The sequence below is a fragment of the Bos taurus genome, chromosome 19, assembly GCF_002263795.3.
Source record: "Bos taurus isolate L1 Dominette 01449 registration number 42190680 breed Hereford chromosome 19, ARS-UCD2.0, whole genome shotgun sequence".
Classification (NCBI taxonomy): Eukaryota; Metazoa; Chordata; class Mammalia; order Artiodactyla; family Bovidae; genus Bos; species Bos taurus.
The window spans coordinates 55,721,356-55,741,327 of NC_037346.1; the positions used below are offsets into that span (position 1 = coordinate 55,721,356).

Below are 19,972 nucleotides of genomic sequence, written 5' to 3' on the forward strand. Positions count from 1 at the left end.
GCAGGTCCGCCCTGCCTCCCACTGGGTACTTCCGAAGCCGGGGAGCCGGATACCCGCAGCCACCTCCAGCCCGGAAGAGGAGGACTTCGGGCCCAGGACGCGGGGGGCGGGGCTCCCAGGACGCGGGGGGCGGGGCTCCCAGGACGCGGGGGGCGGGGCTCCCAGGACGCGGGGGGCGGGGCTCCCAGGACGCGGGGGGCGGGGCTCCCAGGACGCGGGGGGCGGGACCTGCGCTGTGCGCTCAGGCGCCGCTCCGGCCTCCTCTGCGGGGTCCACAGAGCGGCGGCGCGCCGGCCTGAGGGAAGATGGCGGCACCCTGGTGGCGGGTCGTGCTGAACGGGAGTCGGAATTGGCGGGGCTTCAGCACCTCAGGTGAGGGCTCTGCGGGGTGAGGGGCTCTTGGAGGTCCCCGTCCAGCCGAACCTTGAGGCTCGAGCCGGCTCCCGCTCCGGGTCTCCGCGGGAGCCGGGCCGGGGCCAGCCTGATGTCCTGCTCTCCGCCCGCAGCCGCCCTGAGCCGCCGGGCCGCTCCTCTGGGGCCGATGCCCAACGAGGACATCGACGTGAGCAACCTGGAGCGGCTGAAGAAGTACCGCAGCTTCGACCGCTACCGGCGCCGTGCGGAGCGGGAGGCGCGGGACCCGCACTGGTGGCGAACGTACCGGGAGCATTTCGGAGAAGAGTCAGGTGGGGGTGTCCGGAGCTGGGCGGTGACCCCACCGCCTTGGGACTCGGAGGTTGCGGCGGGGGTGGATTCCGCCAGCTTGGATTCCCCGAGGTTGATGGAGAAGGCCTGCTCACGTTCCTGTGTGCACTGGTGGTGGCTTAGTCCCGCCAGCATTTTTCATATCTTTTGGTCCCCCTCCTTGGAAAATTCTCTTCCTTTATCATTAGATTTCCACCTTTGATGTTTCTACACCGAAAGTCTTTTCCTGACCAACTGCCCCCGTCCCAATTCTGGGTTGGAACGCCCCTCTGTGTTTCTGTAACACTGTTGATGTCGCCTTGGCCACACTGCATCCTGACGCTTCGCTGCTTCCCTCCCAGACTGTGAGCTCTCTAATAACGGGGATCCTGTCTGCCTTGACCACCACTAGATCTCTACACCTGCCACACATGACCAGTACTTTGCTGAGTTAAATTGAAAACCCTGGGGATGGTGACTCAGGGACCCTGCACGGCCAGCTGTGAACAGGCTTGAAGGTGATCCTAGCCATAATTAGGTCACCATCCGTCTGGGTTTCCCATGACCTAGACAAATAATGCTCTGGAGGAGGACATGGCAACCCACTCCAGTATTCTTGCCTGGAGAATCCCATGAACAGAGGAGCCTGCCAGGCTACATGCAGTCCATGGGGTCGCACAGATACTACTGAGGTGACCTAGCACGCATGCACGCAGACAGATGTAACCTTGGTTAGGGATTAGAAAACAGAATCTCACGTTGTATCCAGTTTACTTAGTGACTGGAACAAGTCCAGATCTGTGAAGCTGACAGCACAGTATGTTTTAGTCTTGTGAATTAAAGGCTAAGCTTTAGTAGCAGAGTTTGCCCTGTGAAAGGAAAAGTATGGACAGGGAGCTTAGCGAAGCCCTGATGCCACTTTCTCCAACACATCTTCCCTCCGCAGATCCCAAAGACACGGTTGACATTGGCTTGCCTCCACCTAAGGTCTGCCGGACCCAACAGTTGCTGGAACGGAAACGGGTCCTGCGGGAGCTGCGGACCAGTGTGGAGGAGGAGCGGGCCTCTCGCCTCCGCACAGGTAAGCCTTCCTGAGGGAGGGGGTCCTGGGTGTGTCCCTGCCCCCACTCCGCATCCCCACTGGCATCATTCCTTTCCAGCGAGCATCCCCTTGGAGGCCGTGCGAGCCGAGTGGGAGAGAACCTGTGGCCCCTACCACAAGCAGCGTCTGGCCGAATACTATGGCCTCTATCGGGACCTCTTCCATGGGGCCACCTTCGTGCCCCGAGTCCCCCTGCATGTGGCCTATGCCATAGGCGAGGACGACTTGGTACCTGTGTACTATGGCAATGAAGTCACTCCAACTGAGGTAACTGTTGGCCTGTGCCCCTCCCTGCCCTGTGTGCACAGACACATCCCACATGGGGCCAGAGACAGCTCCTTTTTGAAAGCAGTTACAGAGGCGGTTTTTATGGTGGTCAAGGGCACAAGCACATGTCTGTGTAGGCTCACCTGGGGTTTTCTTGTTCTCTGTCTCTTTTTGATTTCCCAGTAAACAACACCATGACAAAGTAATCACAAAGAAGGGAATGTAAAATAAAAAGCTCCATCAGAGTGCCCTCCCAGCCCCTAGCCATTGGCCTTCTTGGGGTTCAGATCTCTGGACAGGCAGCTCAGTAGGGCTCTTTTGATAAGTCTTTGCTCATTTGCCTCTCAAGGGGCTGTCCAGGGTACTTGGTCCAGAATGGGCTCTCCTTTCTCCGAGGCTCCCTCAGGCTCCTGCCCTCCAGAATAAAGGTCTATTTAGAACAGCTTGTCTGTCCCTGATGGGGTGACAGCGCCCTCGTTCTTTCCCCACCAGGCTGCCCAGCCCCCGGAGGTGACCTATGAGGCAGATGAGGGCTCCATGTGGACGCTGCTGCTCACCAACTTGGGTAAGGGTCTGGGGGCTCACGGGGATGTCTGCCTCCCTCATCTCCCTGGGGAGGCCCTGGGGAGCTGGGGGAAGGGCTAGGTGGAAGCTCCAGCCCCAGCTCCTTCCAGGGGAGGAGGAGGGAGGGGGCGGCAATGCCCGCAGTCAGTGGGGTGTATTTGTGTGTAGATGGACACCTGCTGGAACCGGACGCCGAGTACGTGCACTGGCTGGTGTAAGTACTTGGGATCGGGGTGTGGCTCAGCTTTGGAGGAGGTTCCGGCATCCTAGAAAGAGCTGCACTTGAACTTGAGTCTTGGCTCCACCATGGATTAACCACCACCTCCCAGCCCTAGAGGTGGTCCCTCACCTCTGCTTCCTGAGGGTGTCAGGGGCCCTGAAGGATGATCAGGGGCTGACCCAGGGTACAGAAGCAAAGCAGGCGGTGGGTTCCGGCCCCTCCTGCAGGGCCCTCTGTCTCCCTGAACTCATTTCCTCACCTGTGAGACTAGGGTCGTGCCGCCACGTGCCTCAGCCACTCAGGGGCTCAGTGACAAGCAAGTGGGAAAGGAGACCATGAGAGGCCTCTGGCACCCATGGGCTGCCTTTTGTTTGCTCAGCAGCCCTTGGTTCTGAGCACCAGGCCTGGAGGCAGAGGTCATGCACTTTATTCGACTGCAGTTACCACCCTGTGCAGCAGGCCCTCTGGCGAGTTGTACCTGGGGCAGGTACAGTGGCCATCCCAGTGCCAGGCTGGGCAGACACTCCCTGACAAACCCAGAGCCTTCGGGACATCAGGAGAGAAGCCGTCCCAGGTGGCGTGGCTCTCCCGCCTGAGCAGCCCTGCCGCCCCACCAGCCCCCCGGCACCAGGAAACCAGCTGCTCGAGCTTGCTCTCATCCTGACAGTTCCTGGGGCTCTTGTTGGCCTCTGAGCCCCTACTTTCCCTGCCCCCCACACATTTGCTCTCCATCTGAGGGTGTACAAAGCTCTTCTTCCTACCTGACTGTGTAGTGGAGATCATCTTAGGGTCCTCCTGGAGAGTTGTAGCAGTCTCTAGGGAGCATTGGGTGGGGATGTTCCTACTGCTGCCTGCGGTGAGTGGCAATTAACAGATGCTTGTTCTCCCTCCAGCACCAACATCCCGGGCAGCAGGGTGGCTGAAGGAGAGGAGACGTGTCCCTACCTGCCCCCCTTTCCTGCCCGAGGCTCCGGCTTCCACCGCTTTGCCTTCCTTCTCTTCAAGCAGGACAAGCCAGTCGACTTCTCTGGGGACACCCGGCCCTCACCCTGGTAATCTGTGCCTCCCCACCCCTGGGCTCAGGCCAGCTTCCCCCTGGGCTCAGGCCAGCTTCCCAGTAATGGGCAGTCTTCCTCAGGTCTCCTCTCTCATCACTTGGGCCTTGAGGCGAGCAGAAGGGTAGTTGTGCTGTGCTAGGCAGACCCGTAGGGGCTTCTCAGCATTGCCTGTGGGACCAGAGGTGGGGTGTGGGGCTCTGGTCCCCCCACAACTCTCAAATGCTCACCTCCTCCTACAGCTACCAGCTTGCCCAGCGGACCTTCCACACTTTTGATTTCTACAAGAAACACCAAGATGCCATGACCCCAGCTGGCCTGGCCTTCTTCCAGTGCCGCTGGGATGACTCAGTCACCCACATCTTCCACCAGCTCCTGGGTAAGGGCAGAGTGGGCAAGGGGGAGGGGGCGGCTGGTCTGAGCGCACAGACCTCCCCTGACATGCCAGGAGAAGCGCCTGCAGGAGAGGGCCAGCAGCAGGCATGCTATTCCTGGGGTGGGCTGGCTGGGCAGTCCCCTGGAGCAGACAGACGGACGGGCTCAGGCCAACAGCAGTCCACACCTGTGTCTCTCCTTCACTCTTCTGCAGACATGCGAGAGCCTGTGTTTGAGTTTGTGCGGCCGCCCCCTTATCACCCTAAGCAGAAGTGCTTCCCTCACCGGCAGCCCCTGCGCTACCTGGACCGATACAGGGACAGTCACGAACCCACCTATGGCTTCTACTGAGTGACTGGAGTGCCCCCCACCTCAAAGAGTGAACGGGGCTTCTCAGGCCACCCTGCCAGGCTCTGCAGGCGGGGGCAATAGAGGGGCCAAGCAGTGGGGTTCTCCTGCCTAAGGCTGCCCTTCTGCCACCCTCCCAGCAGGCTCAGGGCTTGGGAGGGAAGAAGGCTTAGGGGGTAGGGTTTCCAATAAAGATTTTTGCTGTAGTTGGTCTGGGTTTGTGTTCTGGGCACCCCCTGGTGGAAATCTGTTGCTTTATTGGCTGGCAGAGGGCTGCCTCCCACCCTGGGAGGTGAACCCTCGGCTGTCAGAGGCCCTGTGGTGCAGTGGCTGAAGACAGGTACAGAAGAAACGCAGGTGGTGGCCCTGGCTGCTCCCACAGGCCTCGTGAAAGAAATTTGGCAGCCCTGGGCATTGTCCCCTTGCTGGCTTTCCTCATGCTCCCAGCCTCCATGTGCTTTGAAGGTTTGTCAGGTGGGGCACAGGCAGGTCTCTGGGCACACCGCCCTGCTCAGGGCCCTGGAAGCTCCTGCATGCTTGCTGGGTGGTTAGGGTATCTCTCTTCTCTAAAGGAGAAGACTGCTTAGGAGCCAGTCAAGAGATCAGGAAGAAAAACTATACACATATTAAAAAACAAGACAATATGAGGTTTGCTGCATCGAAGTGAGAGGATGTCCTGCCTCAAAATTAAACCAGCTGGGTCAGAAAGAAAGGAGAGAGTTAACCCTGCCTCTCGCACTGGCCCAGCACACTGCCCCAGGGATGGTGGGCTAGTGGTCAAGACCCCCTCTTGCTCGGCTGCAGGGGAACCAACTCTCTTAAGAAGTGGGGTTCCAGAACAGTTTGGACCTGCAAACCAGGGACTCTCACCGGCACAGTATTCTGATGCAGTTGAAGACTGCTTTGAGTTTCCATTAAAGGGGGTAGGAAGGAACCACTATTTTCTGGTCTCTGTCTCTCGGTAACCAGACATTTCCACCTCACTGTTTACTTTAAAAGAACCAAAATTAGGCATGGCCCAGAGAAGGGAGACACCCTAGTCTGGCAAGTGCTGAAACTCAGCTCAAGGAAAAAAGTGCAGCAGAGCCCCATGGTCCAGAGGGCATTTAATGAGCACCAGCTGTGTGCCCCTTGCTCCTTGCCAGACACTCCCACGTGCTGTCCTGATTCATTTAATGGCCAAACCCCCTGGGAGGTAAATAACGTGTTGTCAGTGTTACTTGTATTAGATTTTCAGATGAGGGCTTCAGAAGAGGTTCTGGTGGAGGCCCTTGGCCAGGAGGAGGCTTGGAAGCCCAATGGCTTTCCCAAGGCTCTAGTCTCCAGAACCTGGGGCCAGATCCCCTGCACGGGAGCTGTTGGACTGAGGATCTCGGGAAGTGGGATGAGGTCCCAGGGTGGGACCAGAGAGAGCTGGACCCCATCTCCCAGGCTGGGCAGTAGAAGGCAGGCAGGAGTACCTCGGAGCCGGAGCCATCGGCGCTGGGCGGAACGGGCGTGCTGCAGCGGGCAGGCGCTGGGAGTGGCGGCTGGTCTGGTCGGTGGGGAAGAAAGGTGGTCATCCCAGCGGGTCCTCGCTCCGCCCGCTCCACCCACACCCCGGCGCCCGCGGTCCCTTTAAGAGGCCCCGGCCTTCCTTCCGCGCGCCCGGGGCCGCCCGCGGCAGCCATGGCCGCGCAGCAGCTGGAGGACAAGCTGACCTGCTCCATCTGCCTGGAGCTCTACAAGGAGCCGGTGACGCTGCTCTGCGGCCACAACTTCTGTGGGGCCTGCATCCGGGACTGGTGGGGCCTCTGCGAGAAGGTGTGCCCCGAGTGCCGGGAGCCCTTCCCGGACGGAGCCGAGCTGCGCCGCAACGTAGCTCTGAGCGGCGTGGTGGAGGAGCTGCGCGCCACGCCCGGCCCCGGCCCCGATCCCAGCCACGGCGCGCGCTGCCCCCGGCACGGCCAGCCGCTCGAGCTCTTCTGCCGCACCGAGGGCCTCTGCGTGTGCTGCGTGTGTACCGTGCGCGAGTGTCGCCTCCACGAGCGGGTGCTGCTGGACGCCGAGCGCCGGGCGCGCGAGGTGACTCGCCGGGGACCCGCACAGCTCTCTGCGCCCGGGCGGGGGCGGGCGGCTTCAGCCGCGGGCTTGGCCCTGTTTTGATTCCGGGTTGAGAGGAGGTGGCAGTCAGGACAGCTTGAATAGAGATGGCAGGGCCGGTGCCGGGTCTAGGGTGAGGATATGGGAGTGAGTAGCCGGGATGGAGTGAGGAGGTCAAGGAGCCGAGTGCTGGAGCACAGACAATCCCCGGAGCTGCTGAGGACGCAGTCAGGACAAGAGGTTACTGCCTTGGGGGCTGAATACAGTGCAGGGGGTGTGGAAGTTTGCCGGGAGGACTAGGTGGTGCAGCTGGACGGCAGAAGCACTGAAGGAGCTAGAACTTGGCTATCGAGAGGGGCAGTGATGCTGGAGTGTGAGGGTAGGACTGTGCGCCCTTGGGGGAGAGTCAGGGTGAACCAGGAAACTCTGCCCTGCCCCTTCCTACCTCCAGCACGTTGTACTGTGCTGGAGGCTCTGTGGCTCGGACCGAGACGCAAGCATTGCACTTGGGAAAATCCAGTGACCTGGCCAAGTTATGAACTTCCCTGACCTGCTTCCTCTTCTGTGAAGTGGGGATAACATGGGTCCCTCACTTCAGGGTGTCGCCGGGAGGAGCAGAAGCAAGACAGGCTCTTGACCGGGTGCAGGGCCCCAAGTCCTAGTGGGGGTGCCGTCCTGCAGTCCTGAGGGTATAGCAGCCGTCTTGCTCGTGTTCAGCCCGAGGTTTCTGTACCACCTGGGCACCACTCTGCTCCCCGCAGGGCAGGGGCTTTGTCCAGGCCTCCCTGGGACCCTGACCCAGTTCCCCCAGGGCTCAGAACCAAGACTGGTGCCCTGTGTGCGGGCCTCACCCGGGTGGCACAAGGGGAGGCTGAGCATCTGCAGGTGCTTGCTGACTGGCTGAGGGGGCTTCACAGCCAGTCCTGGCTCCCTCTTGTCACTTGTCCCCTGATGGGCCCACAGGCCCAGCTGAGAGCCACGCTGGAGGTCACCCAGCAGCAGGCCGCCCAGGCCCAGAGGCAGCTACAGGAGCTGCAGCAGCGAAGCAGCCAGATCCAGGTACCAGGCTTGTCCCCCCGCCACCCCCAACGTGTTCTTGTGCTGTGTCCTTCAGGCGGCCACCGGCAGCCCCTGGGACACTGGGCAGTAGGTGTGAGCCACCTTGAAAATGCCTCCCGGCATCAGGAAATGAAGGGCCGGTGGGTGGGGGGCAGAGAGACCTTGGCTCCCCACTCCTCAGCCCAGTGGGCAGCCCAGGGCCCTAGCTGTCCTCAGCTCCTCCTGTGCCCACCCAGAACTCAGCCTGCACCCTGACCTCCGTGATCTCTGGCAAGTTCAGCTGCTTGCTGCAGGCCCTGGAGATGCGGCGGGTCAGGGCTCTGAGGGACATCAATGTGGCCAAGACCCAGGCCCTGGAGCAGGCCCAGCAGGAGAAACAGCGCCTGCAGGGCCACCTGGAGGCCGTGTCCTTCTGTGATCGAAGGATTCGCCACCTCCTAGAGCATCTGGATGACTGGACCTTCCTCCAGGTACCAGACCTCAGGGAGGCGGGCCGGGGGGCCGGTGCGCCTGCCCTTTGTACCCAGGCTTACTGCAGCTGTCCCCTGCGCTCAGGAATCACAGCAACTGGTGCCCCCAGGCCCTCTCGGGCCACTGACTCTCCCACAGTGGGACGAAGATCAGCAGCTGGGCGGCCTGAAGGAGTCACTGAGCCAGCTGTGTGCCCTCCTCCTGGAAGAGGGGGCTCACTCCGGAGTACCAACCGAAGCCGCTGACTTGGGCTCTGTGGGTAAGGCTGATCCCAGACCTCTGCCTGCCCCTCTGGGCCCAGCTGTCCCTCCCACTGGGAGTGGGAAAGGAGTCAGTGGCCTGGCCCCCCATGAGCGCTCCTCCTGATGACTCCCCTAAACCCCTGCTTTGCTCCGTAGAGTCCCCAGGTCCCCTGGCACCAGTCCTGAGCCCAGTGTGTCCACTGAGGAGGAGACTCTGGCAGAGTAAGAAGGCCTAGAGCACACGTGTGTCTGCACCTGTGTGAGCATATGTGTGTGAGTGCATTGTATGCACACGTGGGTATGTGTGTGTTCATGTGTGCACTGTGAGCACATGTGTGTGTCCCTCTGTATGTGTCGGGGGGCACCTACTCTTTCCTGACTATTCTGTCCAGGAAACCTGTTTCACGCCCCTCCCTGGGGCCGGCCTGGCCCCGCCCCCCCATGTACCTGTTGCAGGGTGCACACCTCTTACACATGCTGCGAGTGTAGTGTTTAAGGAGATTCTGGGTGCACGAACCTGGGATCGACCACGATTCTTCCACTCACTATGAAGTTAGCTTTCTGAACCTCAGTTTTCTCATCTGTGAAATGAGGCCGATGGAAGGTTCCACCTCAGGGGTCGCGTGGAGGATCAGATGCTGAGAGGATGTCCGCGTTTGCTCAGCTTCCAGTGACCCCCGCAGATATCTGGGGGTCCGTCGATGGAAGTTCAGTTGCTGTCTGTCCCCTCTGACAACAGAGTGATGGCTAGACGCAGGCACCCTTGCTCAATCACCTTCCATCTGCCTCTGCCCAACAGATTATCGCAACCTGACCTTCGACCCTGTCAGCGCCAACCGCCACCTCTACCTGTCCCAGCAGGACCAGCGGGTAAAGCACCTTCTAAAGCCCCGGGGCCCAGACGGGCCCGGCAGCTTCGAGCTCTGGCAGGTGCAGTGTGCCCAGAGCTTCCAGGCTGGGCAGCACTACTGGGAGGTGCGTGCGTCCAGCCACTCGGTGACGCTGGGCGTCGCCTACTCAGAACTGACGAGGCGCAGGCAGGGGCCCCACACGGACAACATCGGCCGCGGGCCCAGCTCCTGGGGGCTCTGCATTCAGGAGGACTGCACCCAGGCCTGGCACGACGGGAAGGCCCAGCGCCTCCCAGTCGTGTCGGGGCGGCTCCTGGGCGTGGATTTGAACCTGGCCTCTGGCTGCCTCACCTTCTACAGCCTGGAACCCAAGACCCAACCCCTGCACACCTTCCATGCCATCTTCACCCGGCCCCTCTACCCCATTTTCTGGCTCCTCGAGGGTCGGACCCTGACCTTGTGCCATCAGCCCGAGGCCACCCTTCCTCCAGGGCTCCAGGAAGAGGCCTCGGGGCTCAGCGGAGGAAGGCAGGGGACAAGTGCCACCCCGGTGGCCAGGTGCCACCATTCCCATGGGCCCCAGAACCGCCCCAGCTGCTCCCCTGGGGACCTGAGGCCACAGCTCTAGTGGGACCAGTTGTTGGCTGGAAGACCAGCTCAGGAGCTGGCTGGGCCACTTGGAGAGAGGTGGGAGGAAGCCTCCAAACTGGAGTTCACCTTCCCCTCCTCTCTGAAGGGGGCGAGCCTCAAGGGAGGAAGATGGGAGCCCAGTTCTAGGGCTGCCTGGACCTCAGAGACCAGCGCAGTGCCCAGGTCTTGCAGGAGCGCACGTGCAGAGCAGGACACACCATAGCGGGACAGAGTCACTTATAGGGCAACACCAGTTTACCTCCTACCAAGACAGTGTAGACCTCGGAACAGAGGATTCCTAGAGGCAGTCTTGAGAAGGTTGATTTTTATCTTCTCCCTCCTCATCTCTTTTCTATTTTCCTTCACATTTTGGTATATTTTCATCTTCTCTTTTACTTTGTACATCCTGTGCTCATATTCTATAAACAATTGTGTTTTTCTGCATCTTTTATTTAACATAAGCATTTTCCACATTGTTCAAATTTTCTCCCTGAATGACGCAACATAAATGGTCATCCTAATGACAAAGCCAAATTCTAATCAGAATTTATTTACCCATTATTGGACTTCAAAATGTTTTATTTGGGGGCTATAAAAATATGGCCGTGATGACTTTTTGGGAGGAGGCCACACCCTGCAGCATGTGGGATCTTAGTTTCCCCAACCAGGGATCAAACCCTTGCCCCCTACAGTGGAGAGTCGGAGTCTTAACCACTGGGCCAGGGAAGTCTTGAGATGACGATTTTTGAGCCGGAAGTTTTGGCCTTATTTATTACCCTGTACGTGGGCTGCATTCCCTACAGAGGAATCACTCAACAGAGACACAATGGAGACTTGAAGATTTTATTCTTATACAAGGGACCGAAATGAAGAAACCTTGCATCAGGCCAACTGACTCCTGCCCCCCAGGCCGCCAGCCAATCGTCACGGCAGAGCCTCAGCTGCCATCATTCTCCCCTCATCCCTACCCAGGTTGTGGGCATCAAGTGTAGGTGCCAGCACAGCTCCCGCTCCTTTGATTTTGGATTTTGCCATTCAGAACATGTTTCCCTGCAGGTCCTTGTACATGTTTTATCTTGTGTTTCTGGAGATGAGGGTGCTGGGTCATTGGGGAGCAGTAATTTTGTACAAGAAAGTGCTTCTTGATCAGGGTAGTGGTCCCAAGGGTGTCTGCTTTCTAATTTTTTACACTGTACATGCATGTTTTATAGACTCGTGTGTATTTGACAATAAAAACTTTTTTAGAAAAGAATAACATGCAAAAACACTCCAAAAATTAGAAAATATTTTTGTATTTCTATAAGACAGATTTCCCTCCCCACATTGTCACTGGTCCCTGCTGGTGCCGCGGCTGCAGACTCCGCCTTGTGGCCTCACTCGTCAGGTCTCGGTTTAAGGGCAGGGCCAGGCCTCTCATCTGTGCAACCTGGGCAAGGAGCTTCCAGAAAGATTCCTAAGGTGGGGAGATCCCCAAACAGGGTAAGATGGTTCTGAGCCTGGACAGTCAGTGTGACAGTCTGACTGTGTGACAGTCTGACAGCTGGGTTAACAGCAGGAGTTGAAAGCCCCAGGAGGGTAGATACAGGATTGGGCTGGCCAGGTAGCCATTATCACTGGCTACCCCAAGCGGACAGATTCTAACCATCCCTCCTGATGCCAGAGCCCCTACACAAATGTCCAGCTAGCCAAGCCCACAGAAAAAGCGACAGAGACAGGAAGAACAGCCCCTTCTCTGCTTCCATAGTGCAGAGTGTCTTGGGTCATTTAATCTATGGATGTACTTTTTTATCGGGTTGTTGATCCTTTCCACATTGTCCTGTGGGAATGTTCTATACTGTGACCACTAACTTTTGTTTACATGACACTACTGCCTTTTTGAGGGGGAGGGCGAGTGCCATGCCATGTGGCATGAGGGACCCTAGTTCCCTGACCAGGGGTTGAACCCACTTCCCTGTACTGTGAGCTCAGAGTCTAAACCACTGGACCACCAGGGAAGTTCATATTTATATGAACTCCATAGAGTGCTGTGGGGCAGTGCTTCCCATGCCAGTGTGAGGGCGAGAATTAACTCTCCGGGACAGTTCCTTCCGATTAAATTCTCTCAGCCCTGCTGATTCTAACAACTCTCCACCTCCTCACCAGGAAAAATGCCTTGGTGCAGAGGGAGAAAGAAACATGGACTCTGGGGCATAACATTTGTAAAGGGGACTCATCTGATGAGCCTGGGAGTGTTTCCAGCATCTCTGCTCCAGTCCTCACAGTTTCTGGGCATCTCTGAGGCAGAATCAGGAGGGTGGGTGCCGGGGTCCAGCCCCGGTGGATCCAGGGAATTTGAAGGGGGGACAGCGTCGGCGATCAGGAAACAATAGCTTATTTAAATGTTAATTAAAGATACAAACAGCGGTTAAATAGGGATAGCTCAGTGAAGAAATTCAGTGGAGAAAAGAGGCTGAATAACTTGGTTTACGTGGAAAACCAATAAAATTCCAAGACAAGGAATTTGCGCCACCTACGTAGGCTGCAGGCGTCCTCCCGTTCTCCTGAAGGAGAGCAGACACTAAGGCCTCCCCGGTCAGATCTTAGAAGCCCAGGCAAAATTAGTAGGCTTGATGAGCCTCCACGCTCCAGATGGGAATTCAGCCAGAAGATGAGAGAAAGAACGACATGGGGAGACCAAGCTTCAGTGAGCAAGGCCCGTAGCTTTATTTTCAACAGGGGCTTTTATACCCTAAGTTGCACATAGAGGATAATAGGGGGTGTGAAATCATGCAAAGTCAGCAGTCTTTGATCCTTATCGAAACCAGGGTTTCTCTTCTGCAAACTTATCATATACAAATGGTTTAGGTGATTTACATCATCTTCTGGCCAGAAGGCCTGTTAACATTTTATGACTCTGATAAAGGTTTGTCAACCATAAGACTTACTTTCTCTAAGACTAATCATTTTAAAGTTTGGCGCCATCCTCTGAAGGTGTTAGAAAAGTTGCATTCCTATAGGGCAGAGGTGCAGTGGGTTTACAACAAAGGAAAGAATTTATTACCTTAAGATCTAAAGTTGTTAACACCAAGGCCACTACTTATTTTTTCTACATACCAACTATATTAATTAATACACTTCCAAGGATACAATACAGGAGATGTGGAAACTTGGCAGCAAGCATTGGCTCAACAATGAAATCTTCTACTAGTTCTATTCTGACAATTTCTAACTCTCCGAGAGGCTCCATACTATTTGAATATCTTACGCTTCCCGTGCCTCTCACGGTTGGGAGACTGTAAACAATCGTATGCATAGCTGTAGGAGCCCGGGTAAGCCTGTCAGGCAAGTTAGAGAGCCATCTGAGGGGTTTGGATTGAAACACTCCTATTATGCCCAGGAGGCTAATTAGCTAGAGCTCTAAGTTGATTTCCTTCAGAGAAAAGGTGGTCGGGGATAGCCCCCCCCTGACCCGCCCCGTGACTGTCAGAGGAGTTGGTGAAAGTCATGAAGCAGTAAAACAGACAGACTCTGGTTTTGGGGTAGACGCTCAGGCAGACCCAGAGGGGCACCCCTCGAGTTCTGGCTCGCCTTGCCCACCAGAACTCTCCCACATAACCTTGTTATGGGTGGGGACTCCCGTGCTGGCTCCCGGCAGGTGTGCATAGGAACAGAACAAGAGAAGGGAAGGGCGGGAGAGATTTTAAAAGACAGGGACCTCTGGGGCTGGTGGATTGGCGGCCAGAGAGGGGAGGGGTAAAGAGACTCAGAGGCTATCCTGCCTGTGGAGGGAGGAACGGAAAGGAGCAGCGTGGTGACTAGGAAATGTGTCTTGAAGTAACGCAGGGCTGGAAACTAGAAGACAATGGAGCCAGGTCTTTGGGACTCTGAGGGAGGAAAGGATTTCTATTCAGAATTCCATACCCAGCCAAACTGTCAATCATGGGGAAGCCTGAACAAAGACATTTGCAGACACTTCCGCATCCATTACCAGGAAACTCCCAGAGGATGTAATTTTCAAAAATAAAGAAATAAATCAATGAAGGGAAGGGAAGCCCCGGGATCCAAGCAATGGGGAATTTAACATAAAGGAGAAATGATAAGGAATCAAGATCTTGCTTCCTGACAGTGACGACCTTGCCATGAGAACATGCCTCTTGCAAAGGATCTCCTTTGTCCCTCTCAAGAAGAGGAGAGGAAACCCCAGCAGAAGCACCTCGTGCAGAGCTCCAATTCCTATTTCATGGATGTGAGATGCCCAGGATGCTATAGAATCACCAACAGCTTTAGCCATGCACAAACGGTAGTTTTGTGTGCTGGTTGCTCCACTGTTCTCTGACCGCCTACAGGAGGAAAAGCAAGCCTTCCAGGAGGATGATCCTTCAGATAGAAGCAACACTGAAAGTACCCTGTATCAGAACGCATGGGAAAGCATCCCAATAAACACATTTTGGATATCAAAAAAAAAATCTGGATATCAAAATCTCCAGAAACACAAGCACAAACATCCAGATGTTCAAGCTCACACCCGTGTGCTTTAGGCATATGGAGGTAAGTGCTAGAAGAGACAGGAGGGTTGAACCTAGTTGTCCATGGAACCCAGAATCTGAAAAAGGTGGGATACAGGACTGCAGCTTTTATTATACACCTCACTAAATTGTTTATTTTTCAGATACTCTAGATATATTATTTTGAAATAAATGCATATGTTTTAAAGTACATCAAAAAAAAGAAAAACAAAATAAAAATAACAAAAAAAAAATAAAGTACATCAGTAGCATAAAGAAGAAGTGCTGTTGTGGGATATGGCTTGGTTCCCATTTCCTTTTTCCAGAGAGTCAAGCAAAGCTAAGCTTGGCTTGCTGAGTACTATTGTTTGTTCCACTGCCTTTGCAGTTTGTTTTTGTTTCTGCTTGACTTTTTTTTTTTTTAAGCAATACTGCAGCCAGACACAGAGAAGGCAATGGCAACCCCACTCCACTACTCTTGCCTGGAAAAATCCCATGGATGGAGGAGCCTGGTAGGCTGTAGGCCATGGGGTCACTAAGAGTCGGACACGACTAAGCAACTTCCCTTTCACTTTTCACTTTCATGCACTGGGGAAGGAAATGGCAACCCACTCCAGTGTTCTTGCCTGGAGAATCCCAGGGACAGGGGAGCCTGGTGGGCTTCCGTCTATGGGGTCGCACAGAGTTGGACACGACTGAAGCGATTTAGCAGCAGCAGCAGCAGCAGCCAGACAGGGTCATTTATGAGGTTTAGGATTATTTTCAGGGTGCACGTTCTGGGTTTAAGTTCTGCCTCCTCTGCAAGACTAGGTGTGTGGCCTCTGGCAAGATACGTAACCTGTTGGAATTCCATTACCCCTCCTTCATGAGAGTCCTGGAGAGGACAGAGTGAGATGCAGCTGTGAGCAGAGTGTCAGTTACTTAAGAGCCAATTCATTTCACGAATAATGAATATAGGGCTTCCTTGGTGGCTCAGTGGTAAAGAATCCAGCTGCCAATGCAGAAGACACGAGTTTGATCCCTGATCCGGGAAGATCCCACATACCGCAGGGCAATTAAGCCCGAGTGCCGCAACTACTGAAGCCCAGGAACTCTAGAGCCCATGCTCCACAGCAAGAGAGTAGCCCCCGCTTGTGCAACTAGAGAAAAGCCTGCACAGCAACCAGCACAGCCACAAAAAGAATAATTAATATATTGGGCAATTTTAAAAGCTTCCATAATGGAGATGAGATATCAAAAATGCCACCACCCTGACAAATCACATCTCCAGGCATTCCTGGAGGAGTACACCTTCCTGAACAGGCTGTGAGGTGGGGAGCGGAGGGCGGAACTTGTCCCCTGTATGTACCCCCAAACCCGAGTGGCACCTCCTCTCCCTTCCAAAGCCAAGTGGGTCTGTGATCTCAGCAAGCCCAGGCAGCCTGACTGCCCAGCCTCTGATGTCTGAGCCTCTGAACCATCTCTCATCTTGGCAAACAAGAGACAATCAAGATCAAGTGCTCTTGTGGAACTCATTAGACGCCTCTCTGCCAAACCAGGCACGCCCAGGCTGGTCCACCCACTGCTCTGCCCAGAAGGTCTTTTCCCACCCTAGTTTCTGCATGCTTCCGAGCCCTAGCAGACTGTGAAAGCACAACTCAAATGACACTTCCTCCATGAAGGCCTCCATGACTTCACCCCCACCCACGTCCCACAAATTCCTCAGGAGTGGATCCCACCCCTCTTTTAATATTTAATAGATCTTAGTTTTCTTCTCTCCTTCCAGGAGGCTCTGCACAGCATGTTTTTACATCAGATTTTATATTTTTATTGGAGTGTAGCTGTTTTCCAACGTGTTAAGTTTCTGCTGTGTGGCAAAATGCATCAGTTATATGTACACGCATATCCCCTCTCTTTTGGATTTCCTTCCCATTTACTGAGTAGAGTTCCCTGTGCCGTATAGTAGGTTCTCATTTTATGCATAGCAGTGTATACCCTTTACATTGTACACGGTGAATCCCAATCTCCCAATTTGTCCCACCTCCTTCCCCCCAGTAAGTTTGTTCTCTATATCTGTGACTCTTTCCCTGCTCTAGATTTTTTGTTTTTTGACTGAGCCTCATGGCTTGCAGGATCTTAGTTTGCCAATCAGGGATTGAACCGGAGCTACAGCAGTGACAGCACCAAGTCGTAACCCCTGGACCACCAGGGAATTCCCCCTGAATTAGACATGTTTAACCCAGGGTTTTGAGGAGGTGGGAATTTTCTTTGTTTTCAATGTCCTCTAATGGTAATCTAGTGTTTCTTTCTATTACAAATGGAGAAAAACACCACAGTGATATTAGCCATAGCTGTGACTTGTCACCAATAAAAAATGACAGATTTTTCATAACGTATTACAGAAATGACAGAGAACTTGAAATATGTTTACATTCATCGCTGTCTCAAAAACGCAGGAATTCTTAGGCCTCCATCAGATCTTGTTACTTGTTCTTGTGTTAAAGAAACACAGATATAACTTTATCACAAATCTGTTTTCTTTATATTTTGCACCTGTATTTCAATGTAATTGATTGCCATGGAACCCTGCGCATTTTATTTTGTGCATTTAAAAGCATTACTCTGGGGATTTCCCTAGTAGTCCAGTGGTTAAGACTCCACACTTTCCCTGCAGGGGACATGGGTTCGATCCCTGGTCAAGAACTACAATCCCACAGGCAGCACAGTGCGGCCAACACATAGAAAAATAAATATATAAAAATAAAAACATTACTCTGGAAAGACGTCTGAGACTACACTAGCCTTTGAGAAGGGCCCTAGAGGAATAAGAAAGGCTAATCCCCACCTCTATGTGGATCAACCCTCTCCATCTGTGTATTCCTCCCACTTTGGCCTCTCATTAGCAGGAAGTCTGCAGGCCTGGGTGTAGGAAGCATCGCCTCGGCTACTTTATTTTTTTTAATGAATTAAAAAAAAAAATTTTATTTATGTATTTTTGGCTGTGCTGAGTCTTCACTGCTGCTCGGGCTTCTCTCTAGTTGCAGTGAGCAGGGGCTCCTCTCTAGTTGGGGTGCACAGGCGTCTCTCGTTGCAGAGCACAGGCTCTAGGGGGCTCAGGCTTCAGGAGTTGTGGCACGTGGGCTCAGACATCGCAGCTCCTGAGCTCTGGAGCACAGGCGCAATAGTTGTGGCGCAGGAGCTTAGTTGCTCCGTGGTATGTGGGATCTTCCTGGATCAGGGATCAAACCTGTGTCTCCTATACTGGCAGCAGATTCTTTACCACTGAGCCACAAGGGGAACCTGTTTTATGAACTTTTAAAATAGTTACACGTTTACAGAAAAGTTGCAAAGATCACTCAGAATTCCCCTACACCTCCCTCCCAATTTGTCCTTTTGCTCATATCATGACTATGGTATATTTGTCACAATGAAAGAGCCAATATCAATACATTCTTATGAACTATATTCCATAACTTATTTGCATTTCCTGTTTCCCCCTAACATCCTTTTTCTCTCTCAGGAACATGTCCAGAATACACAGGACATTTATTTATCACGTCTCCATGGACTTCTCTTGGCTGTGACGATTTTTCAGACTTTCCCTGCTTCTGTATCAGAGAAGGCAATGGCACCCCACTCTAGTACTCTTGCCTGGAAAATCCCATGGATGGAAGAGCCTGGAAGGCTGCAGTCCATGGGGTCGGGAAGAATAGCACACGACTGAGCGACTTCACTTTCACTTTTCACTTTCATGCATTGGAGAAAGAAATGGCAATCCACTCCAGTGTTCTTGCCTGGAGAATCCCAGGGACGGGGAAGCCTGGTGGGCTGCCATCTATGGGGTCGTACAGAGTCGGACATGACTGAAGTGACTTAGCAGCTGCTTCTGTTTGACGACTTTGAGAGTTTCAAGGGGTTCTGATCAGGTGCTGTGTAGACTGTGTCTCCATTGGGATCTGTCTAAAGTTTTAATAATAATTAGAGTGGGGCTGTCGGAGAAGGTAATGGCACCCCACTCCAGTACTCTTGCCTGGAAAATCCCATGGATGGAGGAGCCTGGTAGGCTACAGTCCATGGGGTCACTAAGAGTTGGACACGACTGAGCGACTTCACTTTCACTTTTCACTTTCATGCATTGGAGAAGGAAATGGCAACCTACTCCAGTGTTCTTGCCTGGAGAATCCCAGGGACGGTGGAGCCTGATGGGCTGCCGTCTCTGGGGTCACACAGAGTCGGACATGACTGAAGCGACTTAGCAGCAGCAGCAGCAGCAGAGTGGGGCTGTGGGTAGGAAGACCACATCATATCAATGGTACTTACTGCCGAACATGACATCACTGTTGATGTTGACCTTGATCACCTGGCTGGGCTGGTTTTCATCACTGTACCCTGTCAAGTTACTCTTCTGCTCCCCTTGGAAGGAAGTCACTCTGCACCCTCCACACGTGCGGAGTGGGAAGCCACTCTCCATCTTGGAGAATGTGCCAAAACTGCTCACACTTCCTCTGAATGGGAAATTTGTCTATTCTCCCTCATTTATTTATTTATCCAGAGATTTATTTAGAACAGCATGAACTCATGGAAGTTTGTTTTATACTTAGGGTTACAAACCAGTGCTCCTTTAGTCATTTTGTTGCCATTCTATTTTTTTAAATTTAACATTACGGAGGTATAGTTTACATATACTAAAATGCACCATTTTAAGTGCGTGGTTAGACTAGTCTCAGAGAACACCTCCACTTGGGGAACCCGCAGCCTGAGCCCCTGGCACATTGCGCGAGTGTCCACGGGCTGGAACCGAATTCCCAGGGCAGTGGACTTGGAGGATGACATCAACTTCCCATTTTAAGTTTAGAGAAGCCCAAGTTCCCCACTGGAGGTAAACAGAGTCACTAAGAGGCAAAAACATATGCCCATCAGCAGTTACTTTTCCCTGCAGCTCAGCAACTTTGTCTTTTTTCTTTTTATATTTGGCTGAGCCGGGTCTTAGTTGTGGCACGCAGGATCTTTGATCTTCGTTGTGGGCATGTGGAATATTTAGCTGCTTAGTTGCAGCATGTGGGATCTAATTCCCTGACCAGGGATGGAACCCAGTTCCCCAACATTGGGAGCACGGGGAGTCCTAGCTATGGGACCACCAGGAAGTCTCAGCAGCTCAGCAACTTGGCTAAAGGTGCTGCGGAGGGGTCTGGAGCGCAAAGGTGCCTGCCTGACACCGTGCGGTCGCCCAGCCCCTCTGGAGGCCCTGGCTGGCCATGGGGTGGACCCCCATCGCGGGTCATAGAAGGGTGAATTCCTCTCCTGCTTTCAGTGTGGCCCCTCCAGTCGCCTTCTCTGCTCTCTCTCTCTCTCTCTGCCCTTTCCTCCAGGAGCCCCTAGGGGTCAGACTGGGGCCCAGAGGCCACCCCACGCTGTCCGGGACGGGGCAGGGTACAGGCCGGCCTTTTGTGCTGGGGGGCGGTCCGAGCTGGGGGCGGGCGGGGGCCGGACCCTTGGCCTCTGTCCCAGGGGGCGGCGCCGCGTCGCCAACGGTCCGGGTCCCTCCCAGGCGAGAGCGGC

At 54.3% G+C, this 19,972-nt stretch overlaps 2 protein-coding genes, 1 long non-coding RNA gene and 1 pseudogene across 5 annotated transcripts; 3 read left to right on the forward strand and 1 right to left on the reverse strand.

Annotated features, from left to right (window-relative positions):
• Positions 1-277: 277 nt before the first annotated feature.
• On the forward strand, positions 278-4,821 carry MRPL38 (mitochondrial ribosomal protein L38). Its single transcript, NM_001035489.1, has 9 exons — positions 278-372; positions 507-686; positions 1,631-1,765; positions 1,845-2,053; positions 2,546-2,618; positions 2,786-2,831; positions 3,731-3,889; positions 4,135-4,271; positions 4,482-4,821. The coding sequence occupies exons 1-9, from the start codon at positions 306-308 to the stop codon at positions 4,616-4,618; spliced, it is 1,143 nt and encodes a 380-aa protein (NP_001030566.2). The 5' UTR covers positions 278-305; the 3' UTR covers positions 4,619-4,821.
• LOC112442714 (uncharacterized) lies at positions 1,373-3,731 on the reverse strand. The gene is made up of 2 exons (XR_003030991.2): positions 3,599-3,731; positions 1,373-2,883 (listed from the first exon to the last, which is right to left on the reverse strand). It is a non-coding gene; the product is annotated as an uncharacterized lncRNA (long non-coding RNA).
• A 1,443-nt stretch (positions 4,822-6,264) lies between the features above and the next one.
• TRIM65 (tripartite motif containing 65) lies at positions 6,265-11,205 on the forward strand. 3 transcript variants are annotated; one of them, XM_002696207.7, is made up of 6 exons: positions 6,265-6,679; positions 7,661-7,756; positions 7,993-8,226; positions 8,312-8,486; positions 8,626-8,691; positions 9,269-11,205. In XM_002696207.7, the coding sequence occupies exons 1-6, from the start codon at positions 6,284-6,286 to the stop codon at positions 9,946-9,948; spliced, it is 1,647 nt and encodes a 548-aa protein (XP_002696253.1). In that variant the 5' UTR covers positions 6,265-6,283; the 3' UTR covers positions 9,949-11,205. The 3 variants fall into 3 exon arrangements, with proteins under 3 accessions (XP_002696253.1, XP_005221367.1, XP_024836835.1); XM_024981067.2 differs by lacking the exon at positions 6,265-6,679 and adding an exon at positions 6,740-6,937; XM_005221310.5 differs by lacking the exon at positions 8,626-8,691.
• Positions 11,206-11,279: 74 nt separating this feature from the next.
• On the forward strand, positions 11,280-14,328 carry LOC104975137 (small ribosomal subunit protein eS27-like; annotated as a pseudogene).
• The last annotated feature ends 5,644 nt before the right edge of the window (positions 14,329-19,972 follow it).